Source organism: Macrobrachium rosenbergii, chromosome 55 (assembly GCF_040412425.1).
Source record: "Macrobrachium rosenbergii isolate ZJJX-2024 chromosome 55, ASM4041242v1, whole genome shotgun sequence".
Lineage (NCBI taxonomy): Eukaryota > Metazoa > Arthropoda > Malacostraca > Decapoda > Palaemonidae > Macrobrachium > Macrobrachium rosenbergii.
This window is the reverse complement of record NC_089795.1, coordinates 26,960,733-26,978,743: the sequence shown is the minus strand read 5'-3', so window position 1 is coordinate 26,978,743 and position 18,011 is coordinate 26,960,733. Positions and strand designations below refer to the sequence as shown.

At 34.8% G+C, this 18,011-nt stretch overlaps 1 protein-coding gene and 1 long non-coding RNA gene across 5 annotated transcripts; one reads left to right on the top strand and one right to left on the bottom strand.

Moving 5' to 3' along the window:
- Positions 1-1,317: 1,317 nt before the first annotated feature.
- LOC136835709 (uncharacterized) lies at positions 1,318-15,745 on the top strand. Of its 3 annotated transcripts, none has more exons than XM_067099566.1 (6): positions 1,318-1,477; positions 7,139-7,232; positions 7,828-7,887; positions 10,316-10,405; positions 12,403-12,492; positions 15,425-15,745. In XM_067099566.1, exons 1-6 carry the CDS (start codon positions 1,460-1,462, stop codon positions 15,493-15,495), a joined length of 423 nt encoding a protein of 140 aa, XP_066955667.1. In that variant the 5' UTR covers positions 1,318-1,459; the 3' UTR covers positions 15,496-15,745. The 3 variants fall into 3 exon arrangements, with proteins under 3 accessions (XP_066955667.1, XP_066955668.1, XP_066955669.1); XM_067099567.1 differs by lacking the exon at positions 12,403-12,492 and adding an exon at positions 11,854-11,895; XM_067099568.1 differs by lacking the exon at positions 12,403-12,492.
- Positions 15,726-16,460, bottom strand: LOC136835710 (uncharacterized). 2 transcript variants are annotated; one of them, XR_010852250.1, is made up of 2 exons: positions 16,421-16,460; positions 15,726-15,880 (listed from the first exon to the last, which is right to left on the bottom strand). It is a non-coding gene; the product is annotated as an uncharacterized lncRNA (long non-coding RNA). The 2 variants fall into 2 exon arrangements; XR_010852251.1 differs by lacking the exon at positions 16,421-16,460 and adding an exon at positions 16,188-16,287.
- Between the last annotated feature and the right edge of the window lie 1,551 nt (positions 16,461-18,011).

The following is an 18,011-nucleotide window of genomic DNA, read 5'->3' as shown; positions in this document are numbered from 1 at the left end:
GGTGAATGGAAACCAGGTAGAATGAACGATGAATATCAGAATGGATGGTTGAAGAAGGGAAGTTGTTAACCAACACAGGCATTTGTCAGGAAATATAACGAATGGTGGAAGGATCAGGAAAGTGGTGCATCAAAGAATAGGCGTAACAAGGAAACTATCGTTGTATATGCAGGATATTAAGAAGGGACTTGGAATCTCTATGGAAACCAGGGGGCATATGTGTATAAGTATAAAGAGCCTAATTAGTCAGTTCTCCTTTATGGAAGAGAAGTTTACATGTTCAGTGAAAATTACAGAAGAAAGTTTGAAGTTACTGAGGTGAAATATTTGTTGAGGCTATGTTTAGTAATAATAATTAAAGGATGAAAAATGTGGGTGCGTTCAGGTGGCAAAAAAATTACCAAAGGTGAAAGAATGGATTAGCGTTTGAGGAGGTCCATTCATGTGGCGATAAGGGAGAATAATAGTTCCACGAAGAAAAATGTATAGTTTAGTAACGTTGGGAGGGAGGGGAAAGCTGAGGGTCTGGGGGATGCTAAGTAACTGGAACTGAAGAACTATTACAAAGGCAGGGTATCAATATTCAGAAAAATAAGAATTCAGAGGGAATGGTACACTATATCTGAGGAGGACGGGGTTCTAAGGATTACTGATTAGCCTTCTGTGTAGTTGTAAATAGCAAATAATTATCAGTAGTGGAAGTAGGAAAATGTCAGCGGCCGTTCCGTTATTATATATATATATATATATATATATATATATATATATATATATATATATATATGTATGTATGTATGTATGTATGTATGTATGTATGTATGTATGTATGTGTATATATACATATGTATGTATGTATGTGCATATATACATATGTATATATGTATATATATATATTATATACATATATGTGTGCATATGTATATATGCATGTATATGTGTGTATGTTGGTGTACTGTATGTATATGTGTAAACGTGTTCACCAAAATAGCTACAGACATGAATATTTCCCTTTTGCACTTGGCAACTATAACATTACACGCGTCAGTTTATGTGAAGACACGGAAAAGCGCAAACAAATTTCAGCACCGCATAATTCATTGCTAGAAAAAGCGAAACAGCATAATTGATTAGGGAACAGCCATCTTGCTCACAGCAGCAGCAGACGGAACAACACAAGACTGAAATGTCAACCTTTATCTTCCTTTTGTTCTCCTTTATGGAAATGCCGCGATTTTTTACGGAAGTAAATGATTGCTCGTCCCTGTCGTGTAAAGATCATCAATTTTATTTGGGTGTTGTGCCAAATCGCTCGTGATTCTCCCGTCAACGGGTGAAGTTGCCAATGCGGCAATACTCGAGAGCGGATATATATTATGCATCCGGTCTACAAGACCCGAAAAAGGAACCGTCATTCTTGAGATCTGGAGAGCGAGATTAGCAACAGAGGTCACTGCGAATAATGGCTTCCTTCTTCAAGGTAAGATACACAATATAATGGGCATCTGTGAAAGTGGGTATTCACTTTTGTGAGTGCCGTTCTCGACCTAATTTTAGCTATACGAAAGCACTAAAACCAGACTGGTCTTATTCTACGCTTCTGCCTGAAAAGGTTTTGCATTTGGTGAAACGCTGTCTTAGCCTCCATAGAGCTTTCATCTAAGGCGATTGATTTATTGATTGGGAGGCTGATTGATGTCTGACAATACACTCACATCGCAACAGCATTGGTTGTTGGCGCTCTGAATATTCCATAACAAGAAGACGTCTTCCATTGAAAAGTAAAGTAATACCGTCAGCTATTTTGAGGCATTGATCAACTCTCTTGTTTATAATTTGTTTACGTATACGTATTCATCTGATCGCGTCGAGATATCTCATTTAAAGGAAACATTAAGAATAAGGTACTGACTTTCATATCAGGAAATTCTTGTGTGTCATATATATGTAAATATATAAATTTATATAAGCGTGTGTGTGTGTGTACTGCATATATATATATATATATATATATATATATATATATATATATATATATATATATATATATATATATATATATATATATGTATGTATATATATGTATAAATATGTAACTTAAATTCTATATGGATGATGAACATGCTTGCATTTTTAGTCGAAACAGAACACTGATTTGACCATCTTTTAAAAATATGCGCGCAAAACCTCAACACGAACGACAGTGAAATCAATATGACGCAACATTCAGTCAAGGGCATATTCTCATTATATGAATAACAATGACGGGCAATAGGGCAGCATCATTATGTATCTTATGAAAACTATTGTTGTCTGTAGTTCAAAATATATATATATATATATATATATATATATATATATATATATATATATTGTTGTCTGTAGTTCAAATTTATATATATATATATATATATGTATATATATATATATATATAATATATATATATATATATATATATATATATATATATATATATATATATATATATATATATATATATATATATATATATGTGTGTGTGTGTGTGTGTGTGTGTGTATGTATTACTTGTATCGAAAGAATCAGAATTAATGCTTAATTTTGCTCTCTTTTTAGTCTATGTGGCTCGACCATTCGCCATGTGATGGAATGATATAATCTTGTAAAATAAGTTCATTATATATTTTGTGCACAATTATTAGCAGCAACGATAGCGTTCTTTAGTATTAAAGCTCAATTTTGAAATATCTCAAACCGAAGTAGGTCTGTTTTCCTTTCACTCATTTTCTGTAAAAAATAAAGTAGAATAATGGCAATTTTGCCGAAGGTTTCATATCTCTTAGTGTCCCCTCTTATTCTGAAAACTTAGGTTCGGATAGATGACAGATAGGAGTACGGGAACGTTCTTGAAGCTTATTAAGCGATAGTCAGTTTCATTCAGATTGTAAATTTCATTTAGTCCTTAAAAATCTGCCATTTTTTACAATCTGCCTCGAGGAAAAATACTTCTGTATGGAAATTAAAAACTGATAGTTCATGTGAGAATGATATCAATACTTTTTCTGTGTTTATTTGTGAAATTTAGAACATTAGAATGCAGAAATTTACGTGCGTAAAATATTTCAAATTAAAAAGATGTACACCTAGAACTAATTGTAATAAAATTACGTTTTTTTTTAATTAAGTTTATGATCGAATTCTGTACATTGTCTGTTCTTATTGCAATCACTGTTAATGAAAGTTATTACAGTTGCAGCTACTAAATAAAACTCTCAGGAACTTCGCTTCCTGGTAACTAACCACAAAGGATCTGTCACTAAATCAATAGCGTTACTTAGACTCGATATTGTATTAAGGGTTATTTCTGGTTTAATGTTTTCTGAAATGGCAACTCAGAAAAGGATTCCATAACGAATAATATATCAGCTCAAATCACTATCAATTAACGTCATTTTTTAATGAATTATTGCTGTTTCTAGTGCAAAAAATGATCCAGTATGATAAAAAGTTGTGCAATATTGATGCAAAGCACCAAGAGTAAAAAAAACTAATACATAAAATTATAGTTCTGCTTGTAGACAATTATCAGTATATTTATATATCTTTATTATTAGGTATTTTCCATTCTATTTTAGTTTCTGTACAAAAGTATATTCTACTGTATTCTGGGAAAAATAGTTTTCATTCTTTTTCCATCTAAAACGTGTTTAACTTTGAATAATAATAATAATAATAATAATAATAATAATAATAATAATAATAATAATAATAATAATAATAATAAATAATAATAATAATAATAATGTTTAATCATATATATTTTTTGGGTTTGTAACACTCACCTCACGCTAATCGCGTTTGAATTTATTGATCTTTTGAGTACAGTCGAACTTAAACAGGTTATATATAAGTGTATTTAATGTACTCGACATAGTGTAATTAAAAGTGCAAATAACATGTAATAATAATAATAATAATAATAATAATAATAATAATAATAATAATAATAATAATAATAATAATAATAATAATAATAATAATAATTGTACCCACAGTTTATGGTCAGTACGCCAGGCTTTGAAAGTATTTTCCTTTTCATTTTTGCTGAATAAAAAATTATGGTCATGAACTCTAAAGCGAAATAACTGAAGAATTTTTTGCAAAAGGGGCACGTGATAATTTTATCAACTCGTGAGTTTTGTCGACAAGGGCGCAGATATCGCTATTCTGATCATTTCATTAACAATTGAGTTTCATCATTTTATTCATTTGATGTCTCGATGCTAATTCTTCATTAAAGAACTAGCTTATTTATTCTTGTCAGTTTTGTCTTTCATATGATGTGAAGAAAAGATTTTGCTTTTGCTTATTCGGGATATCCTGAGTTGGAATTTGACGAGAGACAAAAGAAATTAATGAAATAATGAGCAGACCGAATAAGATTTCGGAATCAAATAGATTGAAACTGCATCCAAAAGTCAGGTTATAATTAATCTAGTGCGTTTTATATTGCTCTAGAGACATGGATGACAATGAAACTATATTTTAAAGAACTTTGTCTATCTGAGAATCAAGCCTCAAGAATTTTAGGAATCAGATGGCAAGATAGAGTGAGAAGATTAAATTAAGTATATCTTAGTTTAACCAGACCACTGAGCTGATTAATAGCTCTCCTAGGGCTGGCCCGAAGGATTAGACTTATTTTACGTGACTAAGAACCAACTGGTTACCTAGCAACGGGACCTACAGCTTATTGTGGAATCCGAACCACCTTATGATGAAAAATGAATTTCTATCACCAGAAATAAATTCCTCTAATTCTTCATTGGCCGGTCGGAGAGTCGAACGCTGGGCCAACAGCGTGCTAACCGAGAGCTCTACCCACCCCTCCAATGAAGAACCGATAGAGTGAGAAAGGACACCATATGCGAAACATCGGAAGTTCCTTATGTAGATGACACGATGATGAGAGGGAATGGGAGATAGCGCGAACATGTCCTTCGCACAATCCCTGGGAGAATAGCGTGGAACAGTGTCAGCTGAGCTCCTACGAGCACCAGGAAGGCCCAGACCTTCTTAGATAGAGATATAAGACGGGAGGCTGAAAGTGAGTGGGGAATTGTAGAAGAAAGAGCGCTGGAAAGACGTAAGTAGCAAAATTCCACACAGGCCCTTCGAGTCGTTAGGAGTTGGGGTGATGACTGATGACATACACTCAATTGCTGGTACATTTCTCTTGTTACATGTTCGTCCACAATTACCTATAACATTTATTCTTCGATATTCCCATTCATTCCATAGTTCTTCATTGGAGGGGTGGGTAGAGCTCTCGGCTAGCACGCTGTTGGCCCAGCGTTCGACTCTCCGACTGGCCAATGAAGAATTAGAGGAATTTATTTCTGGTGATAGAAATTCATTTCTCGTCATAATGTGGTTCGGATTCCACAATAAGCTGTAGATCCCGTTGCTAGGTAACCAGTTGGTAACCAGTTGGTTCTTAGCCACGTATCCCCGGCCGGCTGATGAAGAGTTAGAGGAATTTATTTCTGGTGATAGAAATTAATTTCTCGTCATAATGTGTTTCGGATTCCACAATAAGCTGTAGGTCCCGTTGCTAGGTAACCAGTTGGTTCTTAGCCACGTAAAATAAATCTAACCCATCGGGCCAGCCCTAGGAGAGCTATTAATCAGCTCAGTGGTCTGGTTAAACTAAGATATACTTAACTTTTTCCCATTAATTCCTTCAGCCGTATCACTTCTCTTAATCTAATCATCTTTATCTTTTGTTACCAATTATCATTTTTTTTATTTAAGTTTTTCATATTATCTTACATTTCTTTATTATTCATAACAGGAAAGTCTTCAGCTTTTGCTATTAGTTTGACCATAATCCATTTACCTATATTTCCTCATTCTCAGTAAGTAATCCAAATTTATCCTCATCTCCTTTTTTAGAAATTAATTTAGCTAAATTCTAATTCTTTAATTCTTTTATCTTAAATGTCAATACCTGCTCCTTTCATCTACAGTAATTAGTTTACCCAGTGCTAGTTACCTAAATAACTTTTCTCCAGTAGTTTGTTCAATCCACCAGTTACCAGTACACCGTCTTTATAGCTGTAAGTTTACCAAATCTAACTACCTGTACTACCATTTATCACGTACAGTTGCTTTAGCCTGGCCCAATTAGGCTACTTCAGCAGTTAGCCCCTATAACTTTTTACAGGCAGCAGTGAACCAATAGTTGATAATCTATATCTTCTTACAGTAGTTTACCAAATCTGTTTCGCCGGCTGATCATTTAACAGAATCTAATTAAAGAATGTAATTACCTATATCATTCTCGTCAGCAATTAGTTTTATTTTCTTCTCATATTACTTGTTTACCAATACCAGTTTCTCTTAATTCATTATCTCAAGCATTTAGTTTACCGAAATCTTTTTCCCTGATCTTAGCTTACTCAAGTCTAATTGTCCTTATGCATTTTCTCAAGCAGTGAGTTTACCATAACCTGATTGTATATCTTCTTCCATTATTTAATTTACCCAAATCTAATTAAACATATACCGTATCTCCATCAGCTTGTCTATCCAAATTCAGTTACCCATAAAACAACTTCGCCATTTCTCCAGCAGTTACTTTCCTAAATTTCATTATGAACATGACTGTTCTGAAGCAGTTAGTTAACTAAATCTAATTATGCACATAAATTCTTGAGCAGTCATCATGAAAATCTAATTACGCGCACAACCATTTTTAAGTGGTTAGTTTACCTAAATCTAATTACCCAAACTATATGCTTACAACTATTCTCAAGTTGTTACCCAAAACTATTTCTGCTCAAAACTATTCTCGAGCGGTTAGCTTATCCAAAACTTTTTCTGCTCAAAACTATTCTCAAGCTGTTACCCTAAACTATTTCTGCTCAAAACTATTCTCAAGCAGTTAGTTTATCCAAAACTATTTCTGCTCAAAACTATTCTCAAGCAGTTAGCTTATCCAAAACTATTTCTGCTCAAAACTATTCTCAAGCAGTTAGCTTACCCAAAAATACTTCTGCTCAAAACTATTCTCAAGCAAAGCTATTCCCCAACAAAACCATTCCTCAGGAGGAGTTAGTTTACAATAACCTAGTTACTTTTCTGTTTCTCCCCCAAAAGTTGATCTCCGTCATGCTGATGGTCGCCATGGGATTCATCCTGGTCTCTGAAGCTGCAAGCGGCGTGCAAGATGCTGCAATACACGATTATCCAAGTATATAAAATCTAACAGTGATCTAGTTTCATCGCCTTTTATTTTAAAGAATAATATTTACATAATTATGATTTTTCAAGGGCTATTGTATCAAACTCATATTTTATTGTATTCGCCCATTCTAGGACGGAACGTGCTAATAATACAAGTAATCAGCTTTTTAAAAGTTTGCATTCATATGTTGAAAAAGTAGTTTTGTAGAGAGAATAGCGTTAATAAATGAAAATAAAGCAGAAGCAAGTTCAATCACAAAAATAATTTATGAACATAGGTAAAAGTAACTAAGCCAGAGATTAATGAATTTTAATTTTCTTAAATGTATCCACTTAGTGCTGAAGAATTAAAAACTGAAATTAATGTTGGTGAGCACCACGAAAACACGCATTACTTAAATTGCGTGCAAATAAATGGGTTTATTTCTGATGAGCTTTCAGTGCATGAATTTATCCATCAGTTTTTTAAAGACTCTAATATTTAGAATGATCGATTTGCTCTACAACTGAGGCACATTATTGTTATCATCAACTGCTGTAATCATCAAATCTATTACCACCATCAATGACGCGAATTTTCATTCTTCTTTTCTGTGTTCTAGCTGTGCTTGAAATAATCGGAAGTCCACGAATGAAGAGGTCTCCCCACAGAGCAGAGAGCGGTAAGTAACAAAACAACAATGCAAATAATAATGAAATTACAACGAAACAAATTTTTTTGTGCGAAATAGGCAAAGAAGAGGAAGGTTACTTAAAACAGCTCTGTCTCGCAAGGAGGTACATTTCATGGACTTCACCTCTCAGGTGGTGATAGACTCGCCTCTGGAAAAGAGAAAATTGAATGATTTGATAATTTCAAAGTAGGTAGAGAATTCCAGATTTTGGAAGTCCATGATTTCTAGACGTCTATGGGATTGTTAGGTCTGATGAGTGTAATTAAGACGATAGATCGGCAGTATAATCTACGTTAGTCTTTAGGTGTTGATAACAGCAGGCAGTAAAACGATTACCTGTTTTGAGGATTTCTGTGAAAGGTGAACATTCCACACGTAAATACTTTACACTGGTAGAAGTTATATGAAGAAAAATGGAGGATGAAATGCTCAGTTCATTCGAGAAAAACTGCTGTTACATTTTTCTGAGAGGTTGGATTTATGATTTTTAATGTATTTCAACAAAGGACTCTTGAGATTCCATTAAACTTGATAGATTTTATTGCTTCCTAGTTGACTCCTTTAGATTTTGCACCATCGTTAGTTTTTCATAGTATTCAAACAGAGACATCTAAAGGTTCCCATGAATCTTTGAATTGCCTCTGAGTTTTTCAAAGATGCTCTAGACTTCTAGTTAGTAAATTAAAACTTTTCATATCATGTATCAGTAGTTTTTCAATGCTTTTAGATCGAGTCTTTTTTATCTTGTGTAGCGTTTTCACAGCATATCATGTATTTGTTATAAAACTTACCACATTAATTATTTCGATTTTAGACACTTGAGACTTGCACAGTACATTAACATAACTGCATCGAGATTTGCAAATATAACTAGCTGTATCGTTGCGAGTTTTCAGCGCAAAGGATGTTTCATTTGTTTCCGTTTTGAATTTAGAAGATTTGTCAAATATTTTTTATTATTTCTCTGCAACTTTTTCAGTGGTATGAGCCTCTGAACTTTAGATTTACTTAAATGCAGTACAAAAAACAAGAAATCTATGGTACTGGAAATGTTTAAGATGCAAAATGAGGATGTCATAGCACACAGTGCTGTCAAATGAAAGATCAGAGCTCTCGGTAATGCAAAGGACAAAAAATGACAGCGTTAGATTCAGCTGAGGGAAGTGGGACACTGAGGAAGGTAGCTCCTGTGGAATGCTGGAAAGAGCAAATATCAGTCATTTCTAAAGAGAGTCATGTTTTGGGTGAATCAAAACTTAACGAGAACAGGCAGTAATTCTATAAAACAGGCAGTAATTCTAAACATGAGAAAATCATTAGAGTGAAAGAGGATTTGTGCTATGATCCTCAGCAGAAAAAAAAAAAAAAGATGCTTTCTAGCTTCCTCGAATGTTCACTTCCGTCCCAACGCCCCAATTAGTATTGACAATTTATGAAGAATTAGTTCTTCGTTGGACTGGTCCCGTTCTCGGTAGCCCAGGGAATTACCGGCAATGAAGAATTAGAGGAATTTATTTCTGGTGATAGAAATTCATTTCTCGCTATAATGTGGTTCGGATTCCATGTAGGTCCCACGTTGCTAGGCAACAATTGGTTCTTAGCCACGTTGTCTAATCCTTCAAGCAGCTGTTAAAAACTGGTATACTCATTATGAAGACATTGTTCAAGCAAAATGGTTTCATGCTACTCTCATATTGCTCTTAACTGTTCGTATCTAATACCACAAAGGATTTTTCACTAATTTAGGATTTAGTCATTTTAATAATTGTTTTTGACATTCTCGTGGGTTATGCCGTGACCTCAATTCATCGCATGGTATCTTGTTATCACAAATACTATTTATATATCTTACCAACAGGTACTTCGTTCATATTGCACGAGATTAGTCCGGTTGCTGAAGTTAAGTAATAAAATGCTCTTGTATAAGAAGTGACGGCATTATGTAATAGTTTCAATGTCTAATTGCTTGTATGAGTGACGTTTATCGCATTTTTAAACCTTAAAGCGCATGAATTAATCTCAAAGAAATAAAAACGTCTTGTCAGTAGCGAAAACTTCCAACGACTGGCCCTTAATCTTTCCTTTTCTGCTCAGTTTCATTCATTTCGTCTCCTTACAGATTAACAATACAATAAGTTTACGCCGATGCTTGATTAAAAAAAGAAAAAACTCTTGCAAATCAATAAAGTCTCTGTGAAACGAATGAATGGCATCGAATGATGATTAACATGAAGTAATACAACTTTTTCGAGGTCGAAAAACTCATATTCATTAGAATGTTGACGTGATGAATTTATCTAATATCAGAGATAACGATTTATTTTCTTCTTCTTCTTCTTCTTCTTTTTCTTCTTCTTCTTCTTCTTCTTCTTCTTCTTCTTCTTCTTCTTCTTCTTCTTCTTCTTCTTCTTCTCAGGTTTCTACGGCAAAAACAGGGGGATGAGAGGAGGCTTCGCTGGTGACTCTGAAACCTATTCCACAGGATACGGTTTGGGGGCTCATTCAAGTAAGTTTCACATATTTTTTTTTTGTTTTTATGAAGGACAGACAGAAAGGGGAACTGCATTCCTCTTAAGTTATAGAAATTACCATGTTTCATTTCCATCATTTATATAGCTGGGTAGCCTTTCATCATTGGCACTCTGTTGGCAGTATTTCATGTGTCACTTTTCAATATCAAGGTTCCATAGCCTTGTGGGTGATACATGTGGCATTTTGAATTTCAAAACAGCTGGAGAATTTAGGGAATATAGATCAGAAGGAATCTTCCACATCAAGTAGAATCTACTGAATTGGTTGATCTCTGTGTTCGAGAGTTCCATACAGTGTCTTTTAAATTGAAAAGCCAGAAGTGGTAGACCAAAAGGGAGCATTTTGTTAATTTAATTCTTAGATTCTTTATAGATTTTGTATGTATCTATCGGATACATGTCCTTGACTACTGTTAAATATGATGCATAAAAACATGAAAGAACTCAAATAGAACATTTAGAAGGAACCCAAGGCATGTTGTCATTTTGAATGTTGCCTAACTGAATTGGATAATACATAACAGAATAATTTATGGGCAAAATTAGCTAAGAGGAAAAATCGCACACACAAACATATATACATATACATAAATATATATATACACATATATATATGTGTGTGTATGTATATATGTTCTCGAAGACATTCAGTCTTCTTCTGGTAGCGATGCGTCGGTAACTGAAGAAGAGAATAGACTGTATGTCTTTGAAAGCTTGTACTGTCAATTGAAGAATCTGGAATCTAAATCATCCCGTCTCACTGAAACCTAATACGACTTAAAAAAAAAAAAAAAAAAAAAATATATATATATATATATATATATATATATATATATATATATATATATTGTCACGAAGTGTACCAAGTACCTGGTAATTACACAACTAGTCACAAAACCCAAAAATTTGCCTCACTTCAGCCACATACCTGAACCCTCATAACAACAAAATTACAACTGAACACTCTAACGGTAACAGTGATCCCTTAAAACTTGCTTATCACTTGAAAATCAAGTTAAGTTTATCAAGTTATGTGTGGGGTATTAGAATATACTAGATGAAAAAGGACATCACTCCATCAAACAACTATAATTGTTTCCCTGGTCTGAATTCACTTCAGTAAACTGAAGGAGAACAAAACATGTTTATCACTTTGCCTTATGCACACACAAACAACCTTATTCACTGGTGGTCATAAAATGAAACACTGTGTTCAAGATTTTTAAATACAAAAATTTATTTTTAACTTCAATGTTTATAATTAGAATTTTCAATCTGAAAAATTTACCATTACTTGAAAACAACATAAGATTTAATTAATTCTTAAACAAGTTTAATTCACAAAACTTAAATTTATCAAGAGCTCAATTCATCGTATGGTATCTGGTTTATCACAAATACTTTTTATATATCTTACTAACAGGTACTCCGTTCATATTGCACGAGATTAGTCCGGTTGCTGAAGTTAAGTAATAACATGCTCTTGTGCAAGAAGTGACGGCATTGTGTAATAGTTTCAATGTCTAATTGCTTGTGTGAGTGACGTTTATCGCATTTTTAAACCTTAAAGCGCATGAATTAATCTCAAAGAAATAAAAACGTCTTGTCAGTAGCGAAAACTTCCAACGACTGGCCCTTAATCTTTCCTTTTCTGCTCAGTTTCATTCATTTCGTCTCCTTACAGATTAACGATACAATAAGTTTACGCCGATGCTTGATTAAAAAAAGAAAAAACTCTTGCAAATCAATAAAGTCTCTGTGAAACGAATGAATGGCATCGTATGATGATTAACACGGTGTAATACAACTTTTTCGAGGTCGAAAAACTCATATTAATTAGAGTGTTGACGTGATGAATTTATCTAATATCAAAGATTACGATTTATTTTCTTCTTCTTCTTCTTCTTCTTCTTCTTTCTTCTTCTTCTTCTTCTTCTTCTTCTTCTTCTTCTTCTTCTTCTTCTTCTCTCAGATTTCAACGGCAAAAACAGGGGGATGAGAGGAGGCTTCGCTGATGACTCTGAAACCTATTCCACAGGATACGGTTTGGGGGCTCATTCAAGTAAGTTTCACATATTTTTTTTTATGTTTTTATGAAGAACAGACAGAAAGGGGAACTGCATTCCTCTTAAATTATAGAAATTACCATGTTTCATTTCCATCATTTATATAGCTGGGTAGCCTTTCATCATTGGCACTCTGTTGGCAGTATTTCATGTGTCACTTTTCAATATCAAGGTTCCATAGCCTTGTGGGTGATACATGTGGCACTTTGAATGTCAAAACAGCTGGAGAATTTAGGGAATGCAGATCAGAAAGAATCTTCCACATCAAGTAGAATCTACTGAATTGGTTGATCTCTGTGTTCGAGAATTCCATACAGTGTCTTTTAAATTGAAAAGCCAGAAGTGGTAGACCAAAAGGGAGCATTTTGTTAATTTAATTCTTAGATTCTTTATAGATTTTGTATGTATCTATCGGATACATGTCCTCGACTACTGTTAAATATGATGCATAAAAACATGAAAGAACTCAAATAGAACATTTAGAAGGAACCCAAGGTATGTTGTCATTTTGAATGTTGCCTAACTGAATTGGATAATACATAAAAGAATAATTTATAGGCAAAATTAGCTAAGAGGAAAAAACGCACACACAAACATATATACATATACATAAATATATATATACACACATATATATATGTGTGTGTGTATGTATATATGTTCTCGAAGACATTCAGTCTTCTTCTGGTAGCGATGCGTCGGTAACTGAAGAAGAGAATAGACTGTATGTCTTTGAAAGCTTGTACTGTCAATTGAAGAATCTGGAATCTAAATCATCCCGTCTCACTGAAACCTAATACGATTTATATATATATATATATATATATATATATATATATATATATATATATATATATATATTGTCACGAAGTGTACCAAGTACCTGGTAATTACACAACTAGTCACAAAACCCAAAAATTTGCCTCACTTCAGCCAGATACCTGAACCCTCATAACAATAAAATTACGACTGAACACTCTAACGGTAACAGTGATCCCATAAAACTCGCTTATCACTTAAAAATCAAGTTAAGTTTATCAAGTTATGTGTGAGATATTAGAATATACTAGATGAAAAAGGGCATCACTCCATCAAACAACTATAATTGTTTCCCTGGTCTGAATTCACTTCAGTAAACTGAAGGAGAACAAAACATGTTTATCACTTTGCCTTATGTACACACAAACAACCTTATTCACTGGTGGTCAAAAAATGAAACACTGTGTTCAAGATTTTTAAATACAAAAATTTATTTTTAACTTCAAAGTTTATAATTAGAATTTTCAATCTGAAAAATTTACCATTACTTGAAAACAACATAAGATTTAATTAATTCTTAAACAAGTTTAATTCACAAAACTTAAATTTATCAAGAAATTACGTTATCTAAGCAAAATTCAAACTACTAAGAATTACTAAAGATTTGAAAGGAAATCTGAACAAATGTAAATCAAATTAAGTATGCAATGTTAAAGTATGTTAAATAACCAACACAAAAGTTTGGGTAAAATTTTGAAATTGTAAAACAAGAACACACCAAAAAATGCACAAACACAAGAACACACAAAAAATGCACAAAAGATTTATCAACAATAACTTCACCAAGGCAGAATCTACCTGACACTCTTATTTCACCATGGTAAAAATAAGCAAAAACCACTTTACCTTATACAAGCTTATATCACTTTAGTAAATCCCTTGCTGCAGCTCAAACCACTCTTTTTATATGTCACCTTTAAGACTAACAGCTTCACCAAAACTTAAATCTTAAACTATAGGTCTGGAGTGTAACCACAAATTTTACTCTCTTCTGAAGAGAGAGAGAGAGAGAGAGAGAGAGAGAGAGAGAGAGAGACAGAACCTAACCAAACTTTATAAAGTCCCTGTCTGGACTGAACAGTCTCCCAGACTTCTACTATGAGAATAAACCTATGTTGACAGTTAGGCATTTTTTTGGAAATGGGTCACTCTGGGAATCTTCCCTGGAAAAAAGGGAATAAACAAGGGTTTTTTCCCCTGGAGAAGGTAAAATAAGCAAGGGAATTTTTCCCTGGTTCAAAAGAGCTATCTAGGCCTGTCAGCATACATTCTTTTAAATTGACAGGGGACTTCCTGTATGTACACTTGTTCACACAAAAAGACCTCTGGGCCAACCAGCTTATCTAAACCTGTCATCCCATATCTCTTTTTAATGACAGCTTAAGTAGATAAGGAAAGAAATCTTGCGTACCCTCCCCCTGGTAAACAAATTTTATCTAAACCTGTCACTCATCTACATTTTAGTTGACAACTTATGTGTTTGTGGACTTCTCTCGCAAAAAGGGAAAAATGCCCTAGTCACACACCTGACACCTGAATGAACATTGGCCTACTGTGCAAATATGACTCTCACAGAGAAATGTATCTTATCACACAGTCAACTAACCCTTTTAAGATCTGAGACCTGATGTTTCAACACACAACACATGACAAATATAAGAGAAAACACATCAAAATTTTACAGAAAACATACACATTATAAGACATTTTATTATAATAAATATATAATATATATATATATATATATATATATATATATATATATATATATATATATATACATATATACATATATATATATATATATATATATATATATATATATATATATATATATATATATATATATATATATATATATGTGTGTGTGTGTGTCTATGTGTCTGTGTGTGTGTCTGTGTTTTTATGACTGTATATACACACATATAGATGCCATTAATGGCCAAAAAGGTTATCTCAATTCAGTATGTCGGTTACCACTGATTCCATCTGTATAAACAACCTGGTAACAAGTGGCTAATGATGGATAGTCGACGTAAGAAATATTTGACGTAGACGGAGTTGTATGATTGAAAAAATTAACTTACTAATATTTCCCTCTTGATTTAGGATTAGGAGGCAGCTTCACAGGCGAAGGGGAATTCTCTGGAGGAACTCATTCAAGAATTTCTTTTGACTGAGCTGCTGTGCTTCAGTAATGGCGACCACAGGGTCCAATCAGGAGGTAGGGTTTTGACTGAGCTGCTGTGCTTCAGTAATGGCGACCATAAGGTCCAATCAGGAGGTAATGTTTTGATTGAGCTGCTGTGATTCAGTAATGGCAACCACAAGGTCCATTCAAGAGGTAAGGTTTTGACTGAGCTGCTGTGCTTCAGTAATGGCGACCTCAAGGTCCAATCAGGAGGTAAGGTTTAGACTGAGCTGCTGTGCTTCAGTAATGGCGACCTCAAGGTCCAATCAGGAGGTAAGGTTTAGACTGAGCTGCTGTGCTTCAGTAATGGCGACCATAAGGTCCAATCAGGAGGTAATGTTTTGATTGAGCTGCTGTGATTCAGTAATGGCGACCTCAAGGTCCAATCAGGTGGTAAGGTCAGGACTGAGCTGCTGTGCTTCTGCAATGCGTAATTCATAAGGTCCAATCAGAGGTAATGTTTTGATTGAGCTGTTGTGCTTCAGTAATGGCGACCCAAGGTCCAATCAGGAGTGGGTTTGTACTCGAGCTGCCGTGCTTCAGCAATGGCGACCTCAAGGTCCAATCAGGAGGTAAGGTTTAGACTGAGCTGCTGTGCTTCAGTAATGGCGACCATAAGGTCCAATCAGGAGGTGTGTGCAATGTTTTGATTTGAGCTGCCAGGATTCAGGCAATGGCAACCACAACGTCCATTCAAGAGGTAAGGTTTTGACTGAGCTGCTGTGCTTCAGTAATGGCGAATTCCAAGGTCCAATCAGGAGGTAAGGTTTGACTGAGCTGCAGGCCAGTAATGGCGACCTCAAGGTCCACCAGGAGGTAAGGTTTAGACTGAGCTGCTGTGCTTCAGTAATGGCGACCATAAGGTCCAATCAGGAGGTAATGTTTTGATTGAGCTGTGATTCAGTAATGGCAACCACAAGGTCCATTCAAGAGGTAAGGTTTTGACTGAGCTGCCTAGCCCAGTAATGGCGACCTCAAGGTCCAATCAGGAGGTAAGGTTTAGACTGAGCTGCTGTGCTTCAGTAATGGCGACCTCAAGGTCCAATCAGGAGGTAAGGTTTGGCTTAGCTGCTGTATTTCAGTAATGGCAACCACTAGGTCCAATCAGGAGATAAGGTTTTGACTGAGCTGCTGTGCTTCAGTAATGGCGACCTCAAGGTCCAATCAGGAGGTAAGGTTTAGACTGAGCTGCTGTGCTTCAGTAATGACAACCACAAGGTCCAATCAAGAGGTAAGGTTTTGTCTGAGATGCTGTGCTTCAGTAATGGTGACCACAAAGTCCAATCAGGAGGTAAGGTTTAGATTGAGCTGCTGTGCTTCAGTAATGGCGACCACAGGGTCCAATCAGGAGGTAAGGTTTTGACTGAGCTGTTGTGCTTCAGTAATGGCAACCACAAGGTCCAATCAGGAGGTAAGGTTTTGACTGAGCTGCTGTGCTTCAGTAATGGCAAACCTCAAAGGTCCAATCAGGAGGGGAGTTTTGGACTGAGCTGCTGTGTTTCGGTAATGGCGACACAGGTCCAATCAGGAGGTAAGGTTTGGAGAATGGAGCTGCTGCCTCAGTAATGACGACCACAAAGTCCAATCTGGGATGTAAGGTTTAGATTGAGCTGCTGTGCTTCAACAAGTAGACCACAGGGTCTGAATCAGGAGGTAAGGCTTTTGACCTGAGCTGCTGTGCTTCACTAACAAATCACAGGTGAGTAGGAGGTAAGGTTTAGACTGAGCTGCTGTGCCTCAGTAATGGTGACCACAAGGTCCAACCAAGAGGTAAAGTTTTGACTGAGCTGCTGTGCTTCAGTAATGGCGACCACAAAGTCCAATCAGGAGGTAAGGTTTAGATTGAGCTGCTGTGCTTCAGTAATGGCGACACAAAAGGTCCAATCAGGAAATGAAGGTTTTATGAGCTGTTGTGCTTTAGTAATGCGACCATAAGTCCAATCAGAGTGTAAGGTCACTGATTTACATGCTGGCCTTCCTCTTGTCTCTTTCCCATTTGTTGGGTACAGAGTCACTTTGTTTCTTCTTGTTTGTGCTGGGTGTGACCCCATTTACTGCACAAGTTAAGGAAAATTGTTACAGATGGTTTACGATAGTCTCATATCTACAGTACAAACTGGTATGAAATTAATCAGTTTCCCTTAAATATATATATTTTTTTAAGATAAATATTAAATTAACTTATTTACATACATTGCATGTGAGCCCTTAGATATTAGATCATCAATATCCGTTCTGTTATAATCAGCAATAAAAATCTTTATAATTTTACTTATATTTACTTAGGAAGAAAAAAAATATTCTGTTAATTTTCTAATATAGTTTCAAAAGATTCTAGAACGTCATTTTTTTTTTATAAAAAAAAAGGATCATGTCTGGTTTTCATATAGGCTAACAGAATTTCTATTTCTGATATGATATTATAGATAGTCCGCTGCTGTCGTCGGATGCTACTTACACAACAATTCTCTGAGTTCATAATCTTGTGGTTCTGCCCCTTTGTTG